This window comes from Chiloscyllium plagiosum, chromosome 13 (genome assembly GCF_004010195.1).
Source record: "Chiloscyllium plagiosum isolate BGI_BamShark_2017 chromosome 13, ASM401019v2, whole genome shotgun sequence".
Taxonomy (NCBI): Eukaryota; Metazoa; Chordata; class Chondrichthyes; order Orectolobiformes; family Hemiscylliidae; genus Chiloscyllium; species Chiloscyllium plagiosum.
Window position 1 is genome coordinate 59,168,573 of NC_057722.1, and position 24,290 is coordinate 59,192,862.

Here is a 24,290-nt window from a genome sequence, read left to right on the forward strand (position 1 = left end):
GATTAAAAGTGTATGTCACCTACTTCTGAATAAACTGAATAAGTCAGCCTCAACAGCCCTCTGCAGTAAAGATTTGTCTAGATTCACTACCTGCTAAGAGAAGAAATTCCTTTTTATTTGTCTGAGGTTAGGCCCTCTGCACCTAGACTCTCCAAAACATTCCCACATCTATTCAATCAAGTGGCCTATGAATCTTATGTTTGAATAGGTTTTCTCTCATTCCCTTAAACTCCAATGATAGCTCAACCTAACAAACTCTCTTCACAAGCCAATACCTCCATATCTCGGATCAACTTGATGAACTTTCTCTGGAGTACCTCCAATGCCAGTATATCTTCTATTAGACAAGGGGAACCAAGACTGTTCAAGGATTCCAGGTGTGATCGAATTAGTTTCTTGCATATTTTTAACAAGACATCCCTATACCTATCCTCCATTCTCTTTGAAATAAAGGCCAACATTCAATTAGCTTTCCCTATTACCTGCTGATCTTTGATACAAGATTTTTATGGTGCATGCATAATTCTAAATCCCTCTGTGCTGCAACATTCTGCAGTCTTTACCATTAAAATAATATTCAGCTCTTCTACACTTCTTGCCAAAGTTTGACTTATGTTTTGTCTTATTATATTCCATACACAAAGCTTCTGCCCATTCATACAGCCTACTTATATCCCTCTGCAGACCCCTTGTGTCATCCTCACTGCTTGACTTCCCCTGTATTTTTGTGGCCTCTACAGTGAACTAGATAGGATGCCGCAGCAGTTGTTTCATAGTTTCAGATTTGATTGATTCCACCATAGTGTGATTTAATCCCAGATCCACATCAGGTCGCCGAATAATGAATCTACAAACAAAGCAACGACTCCATCACTTCTCCTGAGTTTTGGAAAGGCTGCAATCAGATCTTACAAATCAGGAATGTGATAATAAATGGATAATCTGCTTTTGTTAAGTTGATTGAGGGATAAATATTGACCAGGGCTCTTTTCCAAGATAGTGCTATGGGTTGTTGAGTGTCTTCTGCAATGGCCCAGCCAGTCACTCAGCTCAAGAGCAATCAGGGATGGACAACAAAGTGCTCCGCCAAACAACACCCACGTTCAATGAAGTAATAAATTTTCACATAAGTCTCTAGATATCCACCTGTGAGAGAAGATGTACCATAAAATATCTAATGACAGTGACACTAATAATCCAGTACTGCACTGCTGTGACAGAACACAGGAACACAAGAAATAGGAGCAGGAGTAGATTACTCAATATGATCTTGACTGATCACACCATTGATGATGTGCGAAGGTTCCTGAACTAAAGCAGGAACACCAAGAGCAGCTACTGCTGACCTCATCACTTCAGGAAGTGAGAAAGGCTTCGGGGTTGATCTGAATTCCACACTGACTGAGTTCTTGACCAAGTGTGAAAATCACTACCTGTTTCTGTTTGTGGAATTACACCAGGACAATCTAGAACAGGCAACTAAAGAAGGGGGTGGACAGAGTTAGCTTGTCATTAACATACAAGAGGATTTTCAATTGACAGATGATTGTTCTGAACAGTGGCGGGTGAAGGAAGAGGCCTCTGGTGGCAGCGGCAGTAACACCAGGACGAGCCAGACACAGCTCCAGCCCAGCTCAGGGTCTCCCATCAGGCAAGGAGAAGGTCCTGGGCTGCCTGTCAGGCTAGGCCAAGGCACAAGGTCCACATCTAGGCCTGGGCGCCTGCAAGAGGGGAAGTGGCTGTCTCGGCACAATATGGTGATCTCCTGGTGTGGCAGTCTTGCTGCAGCATGGAGGTCTCTTCCCTGGAGGCCTTCTTCATTTTGGCTTCCGGGTATTCCCGCGGCCAGGCAGGTGGTCTTGTCCAGGAGTGACATCTTGGCCCAGCATGGCATCTTTTTCGGCAGAGACTTCAGGCCCAGAATTCCAGCAGCACAGTGTGGTGGACTCAGCCCAGAAAGGCAGTCTCGTCCCAACTGTGTCTTCAGAGTATTCCATCATTCCTTAATCAGCTTTCCCTGAGCCCAGGAGCCATTAACTGAATTGTAATAAATTTTGTCCTAATTTTACTTCTTTAAAGTTATAATGCATGATTTGAGCCATTGATGTAGGTGCTGTGGTGGGTGACTTATAAAACTACCATATAAAAGTACATGAGACAATAAATTTCTATTCTATTCTATACTAAGACTTAAATCTTCTGACTCAATGTATTGAGGTGGGTGAGAATGGGGTTTAATCAGATCAGTCATTGCAGAACAAACTCAAAGGGCTGCGTGGTCTATTCCTTCAAATGTTGGTATGCATATGTGGCTCCAGATATACATTACATGATTAATAGTTAACTGCCTTCTGAACTGTACAAGGAAGCAACTCATTCGTACCAAATCCACTGCCAATGGTTAATGAAAGATGCCCAATATCACATTCTCAGAGCAATGAGGGATACAACAGGACTTTACATAAAACCTTTAACATCCCAAAGTACTGTGAAAGGTGACACCAAAGTATTTACGAAAGATCAGGACAAATGACCAAAAGGTTAGTTGTAAAGTTGAGAGGGAGATGTAAGGAGAATATTTCTGGCCCAGGCAGTTAAAAGCATAGACACCAACAGCGCAGTGATTGAAATAACAATTTATAAATGGCAACGTTACCAGTGCTACCTATTTCCAGGAAAATGTAAGAGTGGTCAAGATGTCAGTTTATAGATACCTTCAACCAACCTGTCAAGGTCTCTTATGGTGTACCTCTGAACTAGATGGTATTTGAACCTAGACTTCCCTTACGCTGAGGTATAGGCACTACCACTGCATCACTTGAGCCCTAGTTAGCATGTTGTGAAATGAGCAATATTAACACGTTACTATTTCTCTAAATCCAACAGGAATTCCAGGGATGGTTGGCTCGGTTTTGTATGCTGTTGATGTGTATGTGGAGCGAACTACATTGGTCATTCAGAACATCTTCCTGGGCATCCAGTATCAGTGGGGCTGGTCTTGCTGGCTGGGCATGGCTGGATCAATGGGCTGCTTCCTCTCAGGGTCTGTCCTTGCCTGCTGCCTCTACCCTTTTAAAGGTAGGAAGCTCTCCCTTATCTTTATCAATGGAATGTTATTCTGTCCACTGATGAAGTTGCTGAGACTTGTGCACCTCCTCTCTGTGCATTCGTCATGAGCTACCTAGCCTGGGAAAGTCAGAGTTGAGATCAGTTGTTAGAATTGTCATGGTGATGATGACAGGTTACATCATCTTTGTATGGTGGTTCTTGTGACCCTACCCCTGAACCAAGAGGCATAGATTCAGTGCCCCCCCCCCCCAGTTGTAGAAGTGTGTAATAACGTTACTGAGCAGGTTGGTTTGGACAATATCTACACAGGGCAGACACACATCATGTTCACTGGCACAGTGAACATTGCAGAGGCTTGAGTGCAAAATTTCTGTGGAAAAACAAATTCATCTTTCTTGTGATAGAGGACTCTAATCATGTAGTAGTAATGTCCCTACCTCTGAGCTAGGAGGTTCAAACACCGCCTGCTCCAGAAGTGTGCCTGAACAGATTGATTAGAAAATATCTCAGTGTTATTGTGAGGGATTTGAGTGCTGCAGTGCTAGTGTCTCTATCTTCGAGCTAAATAACTTGAGTTCAAGTGCCACCTGCTCCAAGGTATATAACATCCCCGAACAGGTTGATTTAGAAATGGAGAATTTCCTGATTAGACGTTTGTCAATGTGCTATCGCTTGATCTTGTTTCTGAACTTGATGACACCTCTTTGAATCTGATCATTAAACCGGATTCATGACACCTGGTGATTTCGGTCCTGGCATTTAAATTTTTAAATTAGTTATTTTGTTAAAAAAAAGGAGTGATTCCTCCTCTCAGTTTGGGTTACACAGCCCTCACTGCAGGATTCAACTCTATGGATTTATAGGACAAATAGGATTGAATAGCAAATATCAGCCTTGCCAATGAGGCCTAGGTTCTGAGAATTAATTTTAAGACATATGAGAAAAGGAGTTGGATACAGTGAAATATAAGCACTGCAACAATCACATCTTAGAGATTGCAGAGCTCTGAGACGCAGGGTGATCCAGGTGTCTTAATGCAAGAGTATTGAGGTTATGCTTCAGGCATTCAGAGCACTAGTAAGACTAGATCTGAAGTACAGCACACAGTATCGGCCAAATTAACTAAGGAAGGACTCCAACCTTGCAAACACACAGCTCCTTTTTGCGCCTTTATTTACATCTTTACTACAAACCTAACCTCCCTTCACCATTATTAGCAACCCTTTTGTCTTTCACTCTGAATACCTTTACAAAATGTTCCTCACCCTACCTCCACATCATAGAGTCATAGAGATGTACTGCATGGAAATAGACCCTTCGGTCCAACCCGTCCACGCCAACCAGATATCCCAACCCAATCTAGTCCCAGCTGCCAGCACCCAGCCCATATCCCTCCAAACCCTTCCTATTCATATACCCATCCAAATGCCTTTTAACTGTTGCAATTGTATCAACCTCCACCACTTCCTCTGGTAGCTCATTCCATACTCATACCACCCTCAGCTTGAAAAAGTTGCCCCTTAGGTCTCTTTTATATCTTTCCCCTCTCACCCTAAACCTATGCCCTCTAGTTCTGGACTCCCCGACCCCAGGGAAAAGACTTTGCCTATTTACCCTATCCATGTCCCTCATAATTTTGTAAACCTCTACAAGATCACCCCTCAGCCTCCGATGCTCCAAGGAAAAAGAGCTCCAGCTTGTTTAGCCTCTCCCTATAGCTCAAATCCTCTAACCTGGCAACATCCTTGTAAATCTTTTCTGAACCCTTTCAATTTTCAAGTTGCTAACCAGTCTCCCATGGGGAACCTTGTCGAACGCCTTACTGAAGTCCAAATAGATCACATCTACCACTCTGCCCTCATCAGTCCTCTTTGTTACTTCTTCAAAAAACTCAAACAAGTTTGTGAGATATGATTTCCCACGCACAAAGCCATGTTGAATATCCCTCGTTAGTCCTTGCCTTTCCAAATACATGTACATTCTGTCCCTCAGGATTCCCTCCAACAACTTGCCCACCACCGAGGTCAGGCTCACTAGTCTACAGTTCCCTGGCTTGGCCTTACCACACTTCTTAAACAGTGGCACCATGTTAACCAACCTCCAGTCTTCTGGCACCACACCTGTGACTATTGATGATACAAATATTTCAGCAAGAGACCCAGCAATCACTTCTCTAGCTTCCCACAGAGTTCTGGGGGGGTACACTTGATCAGGTCCTGGGGATTTATCCATCTTTATGCATTTCAAGACATCCAGCACTTCCTCCTCTGTAATATAAATTTTCAAACATTTTCAAACCTCTTCCAACTCTGAAGAATAATCATATTGGACTTGAAACGTTAAACTCTGTTTCTCTGTCCATATGTTGCTACCAGATTTGCTGTGCTTTCCTAGCAATTTCTGTTTTTATTTCAGATTTCCAGCATCCACAATATTTTGCTTCTATTAAAAGAATGTAAATCTGTTGGAAGGTGTTTTGAGAATATTTACCTGACTAATTCTGGATTGCCTTATAAGGATCGGCTGGACAGAATAGGCTTGTATCCATTAGAGTTTAGAAGAGTAAGAAGTGACTTGATTGAAATAAATAAGATTTTGAGGGGTCCAGTCAGGGGAGATGTGAAGAGGAAATGTCATTTGATTGGAAAATGCAGAACTAAGGAACACTGTTTTCAAAATAAAGAATCATTATATGAAACAGAGAAAAGATGAAATTATTTCTCATAAGAGTCTTTGGATTCTCTCTTCCTGAAAAGACAGAAGTCACACAACACAAGGTTATAGTCCAAAAGGTTTATTTGAAATCACAAGCTTTCGAAGCACTGCTCCTTTGTCGGGTGAAGACTGACACTTCACCTGACGAAGGAGCTGTGTTCCGAAAGCTTGTGATTTCAAATAAACCTGTTGGACTATAACCTGGTGTCATGTAACCGTTGTCCAGCCCAGTCCAACAAGGAGACTAAAGCAGTACACAATACTCTAGGAGTGGTCTCACCAAGGCCCTGTACAATTGCAGCACAACATTCCCACTCCTGTCCTCAAATCCTCTCACAATGAAAGTTGACAACCATTTGCCATCTTCGTCTCCTACTGCACCTGCATACTTAGTGTCCAAGGGCACCCAGATCTCAATATTCATCTCCTTTTCCCAACCAATCACTATTCAGTACTCTGTTCCTGCTTTCTCCCCCATTCCCTATCATCCCTTTAGCTATAAGAACCATATCAAGTTCCTCCTTGAATATATTCAATGTTTTTGCCTCAACCACTTTCTGTGGCAGAGAATTCTGCCTTCCTGCTTTTGCTTCCGATGTGAATAACCACAGTTCACCCACCCACTCAGCTTTGTACTATCTGCAAACTTGATGTCCCACATTTTCACAGAATTGCCCTCTTTATCTCTACAGATACAGGTTCCAGGAGGAATCATTTCATCTATCAACCTGGCAGGAGTGCCATTGGAAAGATGTATGCCATTGATTCACGCGTGTAGACAACCAGGAAGTTGCACATATCCCCAGCGACTACAGGACTCGTCATCACACTTTCCAAACAACTGCTGTGAGATTTTACATTCCAGTTACACACCTGATACAAATTGAAGCTGAAGAAGAGGCCATTCAGTCCCACAGATCTCTACCAATGCTTATTCTCCACATCAATTGTCCCCAAGCAAATCCCATTTCAATAAAGCAAAAAATCAGCAAGAGGTATCACAATGCTTTTTCATTGATTGCTGAGCACAGTGGTATTATGTGTCAGCAATAAACAGTCATATCGTGTCACCATCAACACTCCCTGGTTAGGTATAGCATGGGATAAGATACAGAGTAAAGCTCTCTCTACACTGTGCACATCGACATTGGAAACCCTTCTGAGTCTCAGACAAAATGAAGTGAGGGAACGTGACAAGGCTTGTGGGACTAAGATAGACCCTTTATGTACCAGGAAGTATGATCAGATTCATAGCTGTTGTAAGGTTTATAGCCAGATTAAATTTATTATGTATTTTTTTTCTTGTGTCCCAGTGACTGTCTGTGGCCTATAGAGACATCAAATGTTATAGAGTCATAGAATCATAAAGTTTACAGCACAGAAACTGACGCTTTGGTTCAACTTATCTGCTCCAACCAGGCATCCCAATCTGACCTAGTTCCATTTGTCTGAATTTGGCCCAAATCCCTCTAAACCCTTCCTATTCATCCATCCATCCAGGTGCATTTTAAATGTTGTAATTGTACATATCTCCACCACTTCCTCTGGCAGCTTGTTCCATACATGCACCACTCTCTGTGTGAAAAAATTACCCCTCAGCTCTTTTTTAATTCTTTCCACTCTTACCTTAAACTTACTCCCTCTAGTTTTGGACTCCTCCACCCTAGGAAAAAGACTTTGGCTATTCACTATATCCATGTCCCTCATGATTTTACAAACCTCTATAAGGTCACCCTTCAGCCTCTGACATTCCAGGGAAAAAAGCCCCGGCCTATTTAGCCTCTCCCTATAACTCAAACTTCCAGTTCCAGGAACATCCTTGGAAATCTTTTCCGCAACCTGTCAAATTTAACTATATCTTTCCCATAGAAGTGTGATCAGATTGTTGATCAGTCTTCCACCATTCTCTCCTGGTCCATTTTATACGGTGCTCTCTGTTTTACTTCTGAATAATTTGGAGTCAGATTATCACTTTCCATTTATGTTGAGTCATCATCAATAAGATTCTTTGTCATTACCTTCATTTCAATCAATCTTCTGATTACCAAGTATACCACAGTGTCTAGGACAAAATCTTTAGATACTAAATGCAATATCAAACACTCAAAGACCAGCTACAGGCAAAGGCTTAGATAAAAGGTAATACACCCTCTACATTGTCCCCATCAAATACTCCCCAAACAATGCATCACAGGGTAAGATACAGAGTAAAGTTCCTTCTACTCTTTTGAACTGAAAGTAAAGCTCATTCTACATTCTACCTATCAAACACTCATAGGACAGATACAGCACAGAATTAAATTCACAGTAAATCTGCCTCTATATTGTCTGATGAAACATTCCCAGGGCAGCTGGAGCATGGAGTTAGACACAGAGTAAAGCTCATTTTACATTGTCAATCATACTGCTGAAACTAATGTGAATCTCAGACAGAACGAATGCCAGGAATAATACAAAGTTTCTGGAGTCTAAAACAGACCCTCTATCTCCCAAGAAATGTGATTGCATCCATTTCTGTGGCATAATTTCCACCCAGAGTACCTTTAGAATTTGTTTTCTCGGTGAGTTTCATGACTGCCTGCAACCTAAGGAGACTTCAAATGTTAATCAGTCTTTCATCGCCCTCTCTGGTATTCACTCACTTTATCTTATTTACAATTCCAACCTGGTCCATTTCACACATTTTGATTTTGAATAACCATGCCAATCTTTTCTACTTCTGTTGAGATACTATCAGGATGATTCGTCGTCAATCTCATCATTGCAATCATTCTTCTGCTTATCAGGATTTTTGATTTTGGGGTCTAAGTCTCACTGGCTGGGCCAGCATTTATTGTCCATTGCTTATGTTTCCATGAGAAGGTGGTGATGAGCAGCCCTCTTGAAGTGCCTTTGGTAGACCCATAAAGTGGTTAGAGAGGGAATTCCAGGATTTTGACCTAGCGTCACTGAAGGAACAGCGATATATTTCCAAGTCAGGATGGTGACCAGCTTTGTGATAATGTTCCTATGTATCTGCTCTCCTTGTCCTTCATGATGAGCGTGGTCATGGGTTTGGAAGGTGCTGTTGAAGAAAACTTGGTGAATTTCTGCAATGCATCTTGTAGATGATAAATTGTTGCTACTGTTCGTGAATGGGGTGCCGTTCAAGCAGGCTACTTTGTCCTGGATGGTGTCAAGCTTCCTGACATAGAGTGTAGAACAGTACAGCCCTTTTGCCCACCATGTCTACACTGACCATGATGCCATTCTAAACAAATTCCATTGCCTGTGTATGGTCCGTATCCCTCTAGTCCTGCCTGTTAATGTGTCTGTCTAAGTGTCTCTTAAACATTGCTATACTTCTACCAGGTCACTCCTCAATCTCCGATGCTTTTGTGAAAAAACTATGTTTGTCCAACAGGTTTGTCCCTATATCTAATACATTCCAATTTAGGCAACATCCTGCTAAATCTCTTTTGCACCACCTTCAAAGTGTCCACATCCTATATTTTGGCAACCAGAACTGCACACAATACTCCAAATGTGGCCTCACTAAAGTCTTATACAGCTGCAATTTGACTTCCTACTTTTCAACTCAATGCCCCGCTGGTGAAAGGAAGCATGCCATAAGCTTTCTTTACTGCCTTATCCACTTGTGATGCCACTTTCAGGGAGCTGTGGACTTGCACCCTAAGATCCCCTCATATGTCAATGCTCCTAAAAGTGCCGCCATTTACCATATACTTTCCTCTTGCATTTGACTACCCAAAATGCATTACCTCACACTTTTTTGCACTAAACTCCATCTGCCAATTCTCTTTCTGACTTTCCAACTGATTTTTTGGTAGCTGTTCTCACTTTCTACATAACCACCAATTTTCGTGTCATCTGCAAACTTACTAATCAGACCACCTGCATTTTCATCCAAATCATTTATATATATTACAAACAATAGAGATCCCAGCACTGATCCTTGTGGAACACCACTATTCACAGATTTCTAGTCAGAAGATCACTCCTCCATAGTTAACCTCTGTCTTCTGACTAAATCAATTTAGTATCTAACTTACCAAATCGCTGTGGAACCAATGCGTCTTAATATCCTGGACCAGCCTGCCATTATCAAATGTTATAGTAAAGTCCATGTAAGCAACATGCATGGCCCTACCTTCATCTATTATCTGTGCAACTTTATCAAAAAACTCAATAAAATTTGTGAGATAAGATTACCCTCACCCAAAGCCATAGCGAGTATCCCTAAAAACTAATTATTTTCTCAAAAGTGAGTAAATACTATCCCTAAGAATCTTCTCCAATAACTTCCCTACCATGGGCCTATATTTTCCTGGATTATGCTGGTTGCCCTTGATAAATAAAGGAACAACTTTGGCTATTCTCTAATCTTCTGGGACCTTGCCTGAAGCTAGAGAGGATAAAAAGATCTCTGACAAACTCCCAGTAATCTAATCTTTTGCCTCCTTCAGTATCCAGGGATAGATCCCATCAGGCCATGGGACTTAGCTACCTTAATCTTTTTTTCAAGATGCCCAAAAGCTCCTCCTTCTTAATCTCGACATCCCTGGAATATCAACATACCTCGCCCTAATTTTACTATCATCCATTTCTGTCTTCTTAGTGAATATCGATGCAAAGTACACATTAAGGGCCTTGCCCACTTCCTCTGGTTCCACAAATAAATTCCTTTCTTCAATCTGGAGTGCATTTACCCTTTCCTTAGCTACCCTCTTGCTGCTAATACATATCTAAAATATAGATGCCCTCAATTTAATTTCTGCAGTTCCTGCCTAATTCTATTGTAATTAGCCAATCCCCAATTTAGCACTTTCACTCAGGGACCAGTCTTAGCTTTGTCCATAATTATCTTCAACTGTACCAAATTATGATTACTATTCCCAAAATGATCTTCCACTGAAAATATGGTCACTTGGCCAGCCCATTCCCCAATACAAGGTCTAGTATGGCCCCTTCCCTAGTTGGATTAACTACATATTGTTTCAAGAAATCCTCCTGGATGCACCTAACAAATTTGGACCCATCTAAATGCTGGCACTGAGAGAGTCTCAGTCAATATTAAGGAAGTTAAAGTCACCAACTACACCAACCCTGTTGTTGCTATATCTTCCCATGATCTGCTTCCATATATGTTCCTCTATCTCCTGCTGGCTATTGGGAGTCCTATTATGTAATGCCATCATGATGATTGCAGCTTTCTTAATCCTGAGTTCTACCCGTACTGCCTTGCTGAATGAGCTATTCAAGCTGTCTACTGTTATTGCAGCTGAGAAATTCTCCTTTTTCAGTAATGCAACTGAGATAGTAAGGACTGCAGATGCTGGAAGTCCGAGTTGAGAAAAAGTGAAGTTGGTAAAGCACTGCAGGTCAGGCAGCATTGGAGTAGCAGGAAAGTTGACGTTTCGTGTTAGGACACTCCATCTCCTCCCTTTTCACTTCCCTCGTTATCCCTGCAACAAGGTTAGATACAACACAAGGTTAAACACAGAGTAAAAACTTCCACTAAGCTGTCTGGATTAAAAACTCCCAGGTCAGGCACAGCACAGAATAATGTACAGAGTAAAGCTCTGCACTTTCTCCATCAAATAATCCCAGGATAGGTAAACTGTAGGGTTAGATACAGAGTTAAGCTTACCAGAGGCTGTTTAGTTTAGAAGAGTAGAAAGGAGGATTTGTGACAGTGAACTTTCCTAACTACAAGCCATGAGTAAATGTCAGTGCACATTATGAAAGTGGTCAGACTGTAATAGTATTTAGGACAGATCACCTGTCATTCAAGCATTGTACTGTTCATGCTGCTGGGGTGTCAGTTTATCTCGTTATTTTGGCTGGGAGTTGAGGGCTTGCAAACAGTGAGGTTTACAAACGGAGCAGCAAATCAACTTCTGGTCACCCAGTTACAGGAAGGATATTATCAAGCTGAGAGGGTTCAGAAGAGATGTACCAGGATTTTGCTGGGTATGCAAGGTTTGAGTTATAAAGAACCTTGGAGCATAGGAGGTTGTGAGGTGACCTGAAAGAGTTTATAAAAATAATGAGAAGTACAGATTAAGTTGATGGCAGTTGTCTTTTCCCTAGGATGGGAGATTTCAAGACTAGGGGACACATTTTTAAAGTAAGAGGAGAAGATTTTAAGAAATCACAAGTGGCAATTTTTTTTACCAGAAAGTGGTTCGAGTGTGGAATGAACTTCCTGAGGAAATGGTGGATGTGGGTGCAGTTACAACATTTAAAAGACATTTGGATAGATACATGAATAGGAAAGGTTTGGAGGGATATGGGCCAGGAGCAGGCAGGTGGGACTAGTTTAGTTTGGGATTGTGTTCGGTCTGGACTGACTGGACGTAAGGGTTTGTTTCAGTACTGTGTGACTCTATGACTCTCAGAGATGGGGAAATGGATCACATACTTCTGAACAATAACAAAAGTTTCCTGATAGAAACCCACATACATATTGCTGAGTATTTAATTGAAACTAAAGGGAAGACATATCTTTGTAAAACATCTTTCTGGGCCTCAGCAAGTCTCAAAGTGCTTTACAGCCAAATAAATACTTCTCAAGTAAAATCACAGAATGTTGGAAATCCTAGTACATCTCAGACAGAACAAAGACAAGGCTTGAGGGGTTTACGGCAGTCCCCGTATGTCCCAGGAAATATAATCAGACTAATGGCTGTGGCTGAGTTTCCATTGAGGTATGTTTATTATTTATTTTCTTAGAGTTCCAAAGACTGCCAGCAGCGTCTGGGAGACTTCAAATGTTGATCAGTCATTTATCGCCCTCTCCTGGCCATTCACTTTATTTCATTGGAAATCTATTCTGGTCCATTTTACAGAGCAATTAATTTTGAATGAGGATTTCAGACTATCTTTTTCCTTTTCTGTTGCAACATTATCAAGAACACGCTTCATCATTAGCTTCATTTCAATTATTTTTTTGTTTATCAAATATGCCACAGTGTTTGGAATAAAATCTTCAGAACATTAAGAATGACATCAAACACTCAGGACAGGACAGGGTCAGAAACAACTTAGAGCTCCCTCTAAACTGTCCTCAACAAACACTCCCAGGACAGCTACAGCACAGGGCTAGAATCAGAAGTGCAGTCTAGTAAAGTTCAGATCATTGATCTTGAACATGAGCTTCACAGTGTGGACACTGCATTCAGACAACACATTAGCCTTTGGTTATCAACTCGATGCTTTGCTCAAACCACACAACCCAAGGTGTGTGGAGGACTGCATACTGAGGAAGTCAATCCCGGTGTTCCCCAACAGGAAACCCTGGATGAATCAGGACATACAGAACCTCCTAAAATCAGGTGTGAGTCCTTCAGATCAGGAGACCCACTCAGGTATAAGGAATCCAAGTATGACCTTCGCAGAGCCATTAGGACAGCCAAGGACCAATACTGATCCAAATTAGAGACCCAGACAACAATGGCAAGGACTGAATGACATCATAGGTTCTAAAGAGAGACAGTGCAAGATAGCAGACTTTGATACATTCCTGCCAGATCGTCTCAACGCCTTCTATACTCGCTTTGAGCAGAATTTCGGCTGTATCAACAAGTCTTGACGAACCCATCCCAATAGTCACTGCATCAGAGGTCAGATCAGTGCTCCTTCATGTGAATCCAAGGAAAACGATGGGACCAGACGGGGTAGCAGGCCATGCACTCAGAGCACGCACAGATCAACTGGCAGAGGTCTTCTTGGATATCTTCAACCTCTCCCTGCAGCAGGCTACTGTCCCTGCCTGTTTCAAGGGGGCAAACATCATCCCTGTGCCTAAGGCGGCTCATGCAGCATGTCTCAATGACTACCGCCCAGTGGCCCGAACTTCGGTGGTCATGAAGTGCTTTGAAAGGCTGGTGATGGCATTAATCAACTTCAGCCTCCCCACTGATCTTGACCCATTCCAATTTGCCTTTGGACCAACCAATCCACGTCAGATGCTATATCACTTGCCCTTCACTCTTCCCTAGATCGCCTTGACACCAAAAATATCTACGTAAGAATCCTACTCATTGACTACAGCTCAGCCTTCAACACTATTATGCCCTCAAGACTGATTACTAAACTTAGTGATCTCGGACTAAGCCCCACTCTCTGCATCTGGATCCTCAGTTTCCTACCCACATGCCACAATCAGTGAAGACTGGGGACAATATTTCATCCTCACTAACACTCAAAAGTGGAGCCCCCAAGAGGTGCGTACTCAGCCCCCTACTGTACTTACTGAATACCCATGACTGCGTCACTAAATACCAGACTAATGCCATTTACAACTTTGCTGATGATACCACCATAGTCAGTTGAATCTCAGATGGTGATGAAACAGACTACAGATGGGAGGTGGAAAAATGGGGTACTGAGAACAACCAACTCTCAATGCTGGCAAAACCAAGGAACTCATTATTGACTTTCAGAGGGATGTTACTCATGCTCCCCTACACATTAACAGCAGAGAGGTGGAACGAGTGAAGAGTGTCAAGCTCCTGGGAGTGGTCATCCACAACAAGCTTTCTTGGAAGCTTCATGTAGAGGCACTGGTTACCAAGACGTAACAACGTCTCTTCTTTCTCAGGCAGCTGAGGAAATTTGGCATGACGGCAAATACCCTTGGTAACTTTTACAGTTGCACCATCGAGAGCATTCTGTCTGGATGTATCACTACCTGGTATGGCAACTGTACCATTCAAGATTGGAGACGGTTACAGAGAGTGATGAACTCGGCCCGGACAATCACAAAGGCCAACCTCCCATCTATAGAATCCAACTACTAGGCCTGCTGTCAAGGAAAGGCCACCAGCATTCTCAAAGATCCAACCCACCATGGCAATGTTTTACTACAACCTCTACCATCGGGGGAGAAGGTACAGAAGCCAGACGAAACTGTTTCTACCCTACTGTTGTTAGAATACTGAATGGACTCACAAACTCTTAACATTCGCCTGTACCTGTGTTTTTGTTTTTGCTGCTGTTTACCTATTATTTATTTATCTATGCTACTTAACTATGTGATCTGCCTTTATTGCTCATAAAACAAAACTTTTCACTGTGCCTCGGTACACATGACAATAAATAAATTCGATTCAATTCAATTCAATTGTGTAAACCAGGCGTTGACAAACTGTGAGACACTATGAGACTTAATCAGCGATACCATGAGTGGGAAAAATTTGTTGGAGCACAGCGATGACCACTGTCAAGGTGACGCCATGGCAATCTGGCATGAGTATTGGTTGACCACTCTGAGGAAGGCCATTGCTCATTAAAAACTGAAAGGTTCATGCTGAGTGTATTGGCAAGACAGGCAGGAAGGACAGGACCAGTAAATTTTCCTTTGATTCTGCTTGTGAATGGCATATGTTGGGCAATGAGACACCACAACATCAATGGTCTTAGGAATACCCAGCCATGAGACAGAGTTATGGGTTCTTGCTTTTCACTTGATGATGCCCGTGTGTCCTTCACATAAGCAATAATCAGCCTGAAGCTTATGGAAAGAGAATCCTGCCATTCTGGAGTAGCAGACTGACCCCCAGGCCAAAGTGCCTATATTGCTGGAAACACATTTAACTGTGTTGTGTGGAAACTAACCAATGGGGCAATATTCTCGGATTTGGGGGCATACTCAGCATCAACTTTTTAACTCTTTTGGATTTTGTCAAACTTTAGTGTGGTCACTTGCAGACTCTTATTGCTCAAATGAAAAGAAGCAGAAGATTTAATGTAGAGTGGATTTGCTCCCGAAGGATGTGGGGCATTAAATTTGCCATGGCCTGTAGCTTGTCCTGGATTAATCTAGTTATAGCATTGAAATGCATGAGTCAGAACTGAAATCATTGGATCGGGGGTGACATCTTCATCAGCTCTTTAATGGAAGGGTGACCAGCAGTTTATGATCTGTCTAGGTAATGAATAGAAGGCCAAGACCATAGTCAGGGAACTTCCCATGTGACTGCTAGGGCTTCTTTCTTGAAAAGTGTGTACCATTGTTCAATATCCATTAGCATCCTGGAGGTATATTATCTACTTAGACTACTGAAGTGATTCTGTTAAACCTGAAGTAGACATCCCCTAACCCATAGAGGAAATATTGGGCTGCAGCAATGGAAGGAAAATATTGGTCAAAATAAGCTAGATTCTGGGCAGACATCAACATGCCTTTTATCAAAGTTGTTGTGCCTCCCAGAACTATGTCTGATCTTGTTTCAGGAATAGCCTCTGATATGTATCAGATAAGCAAGGAACTTGCCCAATAGATTAACAATGCTCATGAAACAATGAGGGTCAGTGAAATTCAGGGGAATGGAAAACTCCAAATAGCTATTGTCTTGCACCAATACACTTTAGTCCCTGATGCATCCACCACATGGCCCAGGGAAACTGATGGAAGGTTTAGATTCAGTGAGAGGCCTGAGACCTGCAGATATTTGAGAATGGCCCCCTCACTCTATGGGTCATACTTTACCATGGTGGAGCCATGGATAAGAAGTCTGCCATGTGCCAATTGACTCACTGCTGGCCCCTTGGGATGCCAGTCATCATGCACTGAAAGATTTCACTGTAGTGGTGATGCCAAATGGTAGGTAGTTTAAACAAACTCAGAATAAAGGATTGTTAACAATGGTTAAAAGTTTGGAATCTTACTTTGTTTAGACCATAAGATCATAAGAAATAGGAATAGGAATAGGCCATTTGGCCCCGAGAACCTGCTTTGTCATTCAGTCGGATGATGGCTGATCCAAAACTCCTCATGTCCATTTTCCTGCCCTTTTACCATAACTCTTGTTTTCCTGACTGATCACGAATCGATCTCTGCCTGAAATATGTTGCCTCCACAGCTCTCTGTGGCAAAGAGGTTTGAAGATTCACAACTGCCTGAAAGCAGAATTTCCTCCTCATCTCAGTGTTAAATTTTACCCCTTATTCTGAGACTATGCCCCGGTCCTAGAATCTCTCATGAGGGAAAATCCTCTTTGCATTTACCATGTGAAGCCCCTTAGGAATCTTTTATGTTTCAATGTGATCACCTCTCATTCCTCTCAATTCCAATGAATAGCCTCAACCTGTTTAACCTTTGCCCATAAGACAATCCCTCACATCAGGGATCAAGCTAGAGAACCTTCTCTGAAATGCCTCCAATGAAATGATACTTTTTTATATATAAGGGGGCCAAAACTTGTCACTGTACTTCAACTATGGCTTCACCAGAACTGTGTACAGTTGGACAATTCTTCCCTACTCTTACACTCCAACTCTCCGGAAATAATGGCCAACATTTGATTAGCCTTCCTGAGTTGAACGGGAGCTGCCTGAATCCACTGTTGACATCAAATATCACAAACATTGAGCTCTTCAAGAGCTCTGCCAGTCTGCCATTGACAGATGCTAAGGGATAAACTACCCATTCCACTGCCTTAATCAACTGGGCAAGGTTGACACAATTCTCAAAGACCCATTAGATTGCATCAATGTTTTGTTTGTTAGGCTGGCTCTCTAGTGTAATATCTACAAATCCCATGAGACAACAGAGAGGAAGCTCCCAAGCTATAGAAATGACCCAGAGTTCCTCAGATTTTGCTGTTAGTCATAATCAACATGGGAGGCATTGTGCTTTGGCCATGCACAGAGGAGGACCTTAGTTTTACAGAAGCCCATTTTGTCATCAGTGAGAAAACAGGAGTGGGCATTAATTGAATCACTCTTTTGAAGCTCCGGCCCAGGATCTTTGGACCAAATGGCCTCCTTTTGTGTGGACTGTTCAGGAAATCTTGATGGGTATTGTGATTGTGTGTAACGGTTATAATTCTAGATTAATAATCCTGAGAACACGAGTTAGCAGTCCATCCATTTGAAGAAGGGTCACCAGACCCGAAACGCTAACTCTGCTTTCTCTTTGCATATACTTCCAGACCTATTGAGTTTCTCCAGCAATTTTTGCTTTTGTTTCAAATTTGAATTTCATTTTCTCTGAAGAAAACAATCCACGATCACCGATATTGAAGAAGATTGTCATATTTTAAAAAAAGCAACTGGATCCATGAGTATCTGTTTAAGGAAGCAAATCTGCCCTCCTTACCCAGTCCAGGGGTGAAACCATCTTCAGGCCAAAACCAACATGCTGTAAGCAAGACACTCCAATTGAATCAAACGCAAAACCACCAAATTCAGGAGGTAGAATGGCAACTCCTCACAGCATCTGTGTGGGAGTTATATGGCATTCCTGAGAAGGAATCCAAGGGGAAAACAGGACACATTACAGAATGACTGCCGAACAGAGGTTAATATGGTTTGGTGTAGGGTATTGGAGAAAGTAAGGTGATAAAAGACAAATGCACTTTTAACAAGGAAATTATTTCAAAATAATTTATCTTCCTTGGATGCTGATTGAAGGTAAATACTAGACTTTGACCATTTCAAGGCAGTGAAAGAGAGAGAAGGAGAGGAGGGGGCTGGAAATAAATCACAGACAGTAGAGTATTCTGACTCTCAGGGATACCTTTCAACTTCCTGTGGGAAATTTGAAAAGTATGGGGTATGCAGTCCAAGTATCCTCAGTGAATATAACCTGTACTACAGAACAGAGACACGTCAAAATAAGGAAAAGTGTTCCACCCTCCTGCACCTTTCAAAAATATTCAAAACAGGGGTGGAACTGGTTGGATCTGATTCCAGAATGAGATCCATGCAACAGACACATCATCGTCACCTGTGATTTGTTTACTGGGAAGTCTTGATCAAACAGCAACAGGAGGTGAGTCAGATAAGTGGAGGGGACATGGAAAGTAATTGTTTTTGTAAAGTTTGTTAATTTCCACAAGCAGCTTGCTGATCTGATGTTCTGTGGTTCGGCAGCGATTCAGTGTAGTTTAGATTCTAATGTTCGCAAAAGCCAGAAGAACTGGTTTGTTGCCATTTTGCTTTATCAATGTTCTAATCAGACAGGAACTTGCCTTCAGCAAAACAACTTTTCCTTGTTTATATTTTCCTGCAATCACCAACTGTGGTTTTCTTTATCTTTTGCACATCTTCCCTGACACAGGTGTGTTTCAAAAGTGATCAATGCTGTGCATGCAAGATGTCTCAAACCCCTTCTCTCTCCTTCTGAGCAGCTAACTCCAGCAGCAACTATTAATCTTCCTATTCATCCCCTCCTTTAATTAAACAGAGTGACAGTATTAGAACTCTTCCAGTCAGAGAATCATAGAGTCTTATAGCATGGACACAGATCCTTAGGTCCAACTTGTCTGCACCGACCTAAACCTAATCTGACTTAGTCCCATTTGCCAGCATTTGGCCCATATCCCTCTAAACATTTCTTATTCATATATCCATCCAGATGTTTTTTAAATGTTGTAATTGTACCCACTTTCATCATTTCATCTGGCAGCCTATTCTACACATACACCACACTCTACATGAAAAAGTTACCCCTCAGGTCCTTTTAAAATTTTTCCTCTCTCACCTTAAACCTTTGGGATCTCCCACCCTAGAAAAGCGACTTTGGCTATTTATCCCATCCATGCCTTTCATGATTTTATAAATCTCTCTAGGGTCACCCTCCATCTCCGACATTTCAGGGAAAAATACCCCTGCCTAATCAGTCTCTTCCTATAGCTCAAACCCTTCAATCCCAGGAACATCCTTGTAAATCTTTTCTGCACACTCTCAAGGTTAACAACATCCTTCCTATGAAAGGGCAAACAGAGTTGTATGCAGTGTTCTCAAGGTGGCCTCATCAATGTCCTGTAAAGCCATAACATGATGTCCCAACTCCTATACTGAATATTCTGACCAATGAAGACAAGTGTACCAAATGCATTTTTCACCACCCTGTGACTCCACCCCAGCACCAAGCCTGTATGTAGACAAGGTGAAAAATGATGGTCAGAGTCTTGTCTATCTCTCCTTTGAATAACCAGCAATACATTTCATAAGATTTTACAAATTTGGAATAATCTATTCTGCTCTTCAAACTCCTCGTTCATTCAATAAGCTCATAGTTGCTCTGGGTTTAGTCCTTTCCATTTTCCTACCTGCCCTAATAACTCTTGATTCCTTTGACAATCGAAACTCCACCAAAATCAGCCTTTAATGTATTTAATGAGTCAGCCTCCATTGCCTTCTAGAATGTGGAATTCTATTATATAAGGCCTTTTACCTGCAAGGAGGGAGAAAGTGAGGACTGCAGATGCTGGAGACAGAGTCCAGAGTGTGGATCTGAAAAAGCACAGCCAGTCAGGCAGCATCCCAGGAGCAGGAGAATTGATGTTTTGAGCATAAACTCTTTATCATTGGTCCTGATGAAGAGCTTATGCTGAAAACATCGATTCTCCTGCTCCTCGGATGATTGTCTTGAGTTTGAAGGACTGTGCATACCTGGATTTGTCTTTTTATGAATTTTATTTAAAGGACTTTGGGACTTTTTTTGACATGACATTTTTTGGTAGTCATAGAGACATAGAGATTTACAACAAGGAAAAAGACCCTTTGGTCCAACTCATCCATACCGACCAGATATCCCAACCCAATCTAGTCCCACCTGCCAGCACATGGCCCATATCCCTCCAAACCCTCCTATTCATATACCCATCCAAATGCCTCTTAAATGTTGCAATTGTACCAGCCTCTACCACATCCTCTGGCAGCTCATTCTATACACGTACCACCCTCTGTGTGAAAAAGTTGCCCCTTAGGTCTCTTGTATATCTTTCCTCTCTCACCCTAAAACTATGCCTTCTAGTTCTGGACTGATCAATAAAGGAAAGCATACCAAATGCCGCCTTCACTATCCTATCTACCTGCGACTCCAATTTCAAGGATGTATGAACCTGCACTCCAAGGTCTCTTTGTTCAGCAACACTCCCTAAGACCTTACCATTAAGTGTATAAGTCCCGCTAAGATTTGCTTTCCACAATGCAGCACCTCGCATTTATCTGAATTAAACTCCATCTGCCACTTCTCAGTCCATTGGCCCATCTGGTCAAGATCCTGTTGTATTCTGAGGTAACCTTCTTCGCTGTCCACTACACCTCCAATTTTGGTGTCATCTGCAAACTTACTAACTGTACCTCTAAAGCTCGCATCCAAATCATTTATATAAATGACAAAAAGTAGAGGACTCAGCACCGATGCTTGTGGCACTCCACTGGTCACATATCTTGTCATAACCTTTGTTTCCTGAGCACCCACCTGCTTGGGTTATGACTGTCAGGTTCAATTTTCTGCTTTCAAGATTGTTTGAAGTGTTAAGGGCTTCCTGTAGAAAGAAGCTTCCCAACTCAGCTCTTCTGTTACTAGAAAGGAGCCCTTGTTGTGGGACCAGTTTGGTACCTGGATCCCTGGTCTTGCTGCTCTCACATGAAAACTCACTGGAAGAGTTGTCATCTCCTCAATAACTGCATCTATAAAAGAACATTGGTAAGGCTACATTTGGAGAACTGTGTACAATTCTGATTGCCCTGCTATAGGAAGGATGTTATTAAACTGGAAAGGGTGAAATAAAGATATTACCGAGAGTTGAGTTATAAGGAGGGTTTTTTTCCCCCAGAGCATAAGAGGCTGAGGGGTGCTGTTATAGAGGTTTATAAAACCATGAGGGACATAGACAAGGTGAATAGCTAAAGTCTTTTCCCCAGGGTAGAGGACTCCAAAATGAAAGGGCATAGATTTAAGTTGAGAGGGGAAAGATTTAAAAGTGACCAAATGAGCAACTTTTTCACTCAGAGGGTGGTGCATGTATGGAACAAACTGCATGGAAAAGTGGTAGAGGAAGGTACAATCACAACATTTAAAAGACACTTGGACACATACATGGATAGGAAACTTTTAGAGGGATATGGGCTAACTGCAGGCAAATGGGACTAGTTCAATTTAGGAAAATTGGTTGACGTGGATGATTTGGGCTGAAGGGTCTGTTTCTATGCTGTATGACTCTAGCCTGAAGGACAGCTACATACGTTCATCGATCGCTGTCTTTATGCACCAGAGCATCAGATTGACAGCCATTTGAACATTACAAACTATAACCTTTTTGCCTTTCAAGAATTTATACTTATGGGCCAAAAATGTTTTATTAATATCTGCAGAGAGAAATTGTTTTACTTTTCTTTAACCTGAGCTGTATGCATGTGCATGTCTATGTGTGTGTGTGTCTGTGCATGTGTGTGTTTAAGTATTTTTGATTTTTAGAGGGATAGACAATTATACTTTATTCTACAAAATTTGTTAACTAGTTTTGAATTTTGGTGGAATAAATTTTGTTTTATAATAAATCATGTTTATTAAGGAAATGTGATGATGGATCTTTTCATCTAAGTCTATTAAAAATATTTGATTGGTCATATTGTGACCCAGTTTAAACAGTTAAGTTTATATTGTGACTTGTGGACTGGTGGGACTAGAGCAAGATGGTGCACTCTTTCCATCTCAGTCATAAGATCATAAGTGAGGTGGCACGGTGGCTCAGTGATTAGCACTGCTGCCTCACAGAGTCCGGGACCCGGGTTTGATTCCAGCCTCGGGTGACTGTGTGGAGTTTGCACGTTCTCCCCATGTCTGCGTGGGTTTCCTCCGGGTGCTCCAGTTTCCTCCCACAGTCCAAAGATGTGCAGGTTAGATGAATTGGCTCTACTAAATTGCCTATAGTGTTCTGGGATATGTAAGCTAGGTGCATTAGTCAGGGGAAATGGAGAGTAATAGGGTGGGGGAGTGGATCTGGGTAGGATGCTGTTCAGAGGGTCGGCGTGGACTTGTTGGGCCAAATGGCCTGTTCCCGCACTGTAGGGATTCTATGAATCTATTTATTTGTATAAATTCACCAAATATCCTGAGACAGCACCTTGTAAACTCATGACCACTTCCGTCTAGAAGGACAAGGGCAATGAGTACATGGGAACACCACCACCTTCAAGTTCCCTTCCAAATCACTCACTGATTTGGAAATATATTGCTGTTTCTTAGCATCACTGGATCAAAATTTTGGAATTTCTTCCCTAAGAGCATTATAGGTCAACCTACAGCACATGGACTATTATAGTTCAAGAAAGTAGTTCACCATCATCTTCTCAAGGACAGTTAAGGATGAGCAATAAATACTAGCCAGCCAGCGAACTCCATATCCCACGGGTGAATAAAAAATGCTAGTAATTCTTGTAAAATACAGAAACCTGGCCCCATTAACCTGGTCTAATAAATTGGGGAACTCTACATGCTTTGATAAAATTTTTAATTTAAGGGATGAGTCCAGGAACTGTGGGGCTTGATTTCTAGTGCTCTCTCCCAGTGAGGTGTAACAATACAAATGTATGTAATTGGGGTTCCCTCAATGATGCCTGCAGCACTTCACTAGTCACAACTTGGCAAACCAGACAAGAGCTATTCATCCCTATCCTCTGCTTCTTGCCAGCTAAACAATCCTTCTAATATGTTATCCCTGTACCATCTATCCTGACCTTCTGTAGTTACCTTAAATGTAGTGCCCTATCAAATACCTTTTGGAACTCCAAATTCACCTCCCTTGATATCCCCGCAGCTTGTTACTTCTTCAAAAGCCACTATTGGATTAGTAAACTGCATTTGCAGTTTAGAAAACCACTTTGACTCAGCTGTATCAATTTATGAGTTTATAAATATCCTGATATAACCTTCTTAATATTTGGCTGTGGTCCCTTTAAACCCTTCCCATTCATGTACCCATCCAGATGCCTTTTAGAAGTTGTAATTGTACCAGACTCCCCCACCATCACTTCTTCTGCTAGCTCATTCCACAGACATGCCACTGTCTGTGCGAATAATTGCCCTTAAATATTTTCATAACTTTCCTGGCTCACCTTAAATATAATTGTGAAAACTGGGCAGCATGGATAAGTTGGGCCAAAGGGTCTGCTTTCAAATTGTAAACTTGTATGACCCTGTGCCCTCTAGTTTTGGATTCGCCTACCCTGGGAAAAAGATTTTGGCTATTAGCTGTGGTCCTAACAATGGAATGGGACAGTGATAGTTAGGGCAGCACTTATTGCCAAAGGTAGTGAATTGTCATTTTGAGGTGTGGATGCACCTACAGTGTTGAAAGCCTTCCCACATACTACCCCCATAAACTTAGGGTAATTTCAAATCTCTGCTGTGTCCTAACTTGTGGCAATCATCCTTGAGCTCACTATTTGAATTCTATGAGCAACAATTTGTTTTAATAGTTCTTATCCTTGTTTCCAACTAACACCATGGCCTCACCCCTCGCTGTTTCTATAATCTTCTTTAGATTCAGAACCCTCTGAGATCTTTGTACTCATCTAACATAGGAGAAAGGGAAAGTGTGTCCAGAAGGCTAAGATAAAAGGTAGAGAGGAGGGACTTGGGAGAGGGGCGTTGGAATTGCGATAGGTGGAGGGAGGTCAAGGTGAGAGTGATAGGCCGGAGTGTGTTGGGGGTGGAGAGGTCAGGAAGAAGATTGCAGGTTAGGAAGGTGGTGCTGAGTTCG

The 24,290-nt window shown here is 42.0% G+C and overlaps 1 protein-coding gene and 1 long non-coding RNA gene across 2 annotated transcripts in view; both read left to right on the forward strand.

The window, feature by feature from the left end:
- Window positions 1-7,062, forward strand: part of LOC122556333 (claudin-16-like) — a 39,020-nt gene extending 31,958 nt beyond the window's left edge. The window contains exons 4-5 of the mRNA XM_043702964.1: window positions 2,887-3,078; window positions 6,477-7,062. Coding sequence (XP_043558899.1) covers window positions 2,887-3,078; window positions 6,477-6,562 — 278 coding nt within the window. The 3' untranslated portion in view covers window positions 6,563-7,062. The remainder of the gene's footprint in view (window positions 1-2,886; window positions 3,079-6,476) is intronic.
- An 11,409-nt stretch (window positions 7,063-18,471) lies between these two features.
- LOC122556100 overlaps window positions 18,472-24,290 on the forward strand; it is a 24,732-nt gene continuing 18,913 nt past the window's right edge. The window contains exon 1 of the long non-coding RNA XR_006313463.1: window positions 18,472-18,565. This is a non-coding gene — a long non-coding RNA (uncharacterized LOC122556100). The remainder of the gene's footprint in view (window positions 18,566-24,290) is intronic.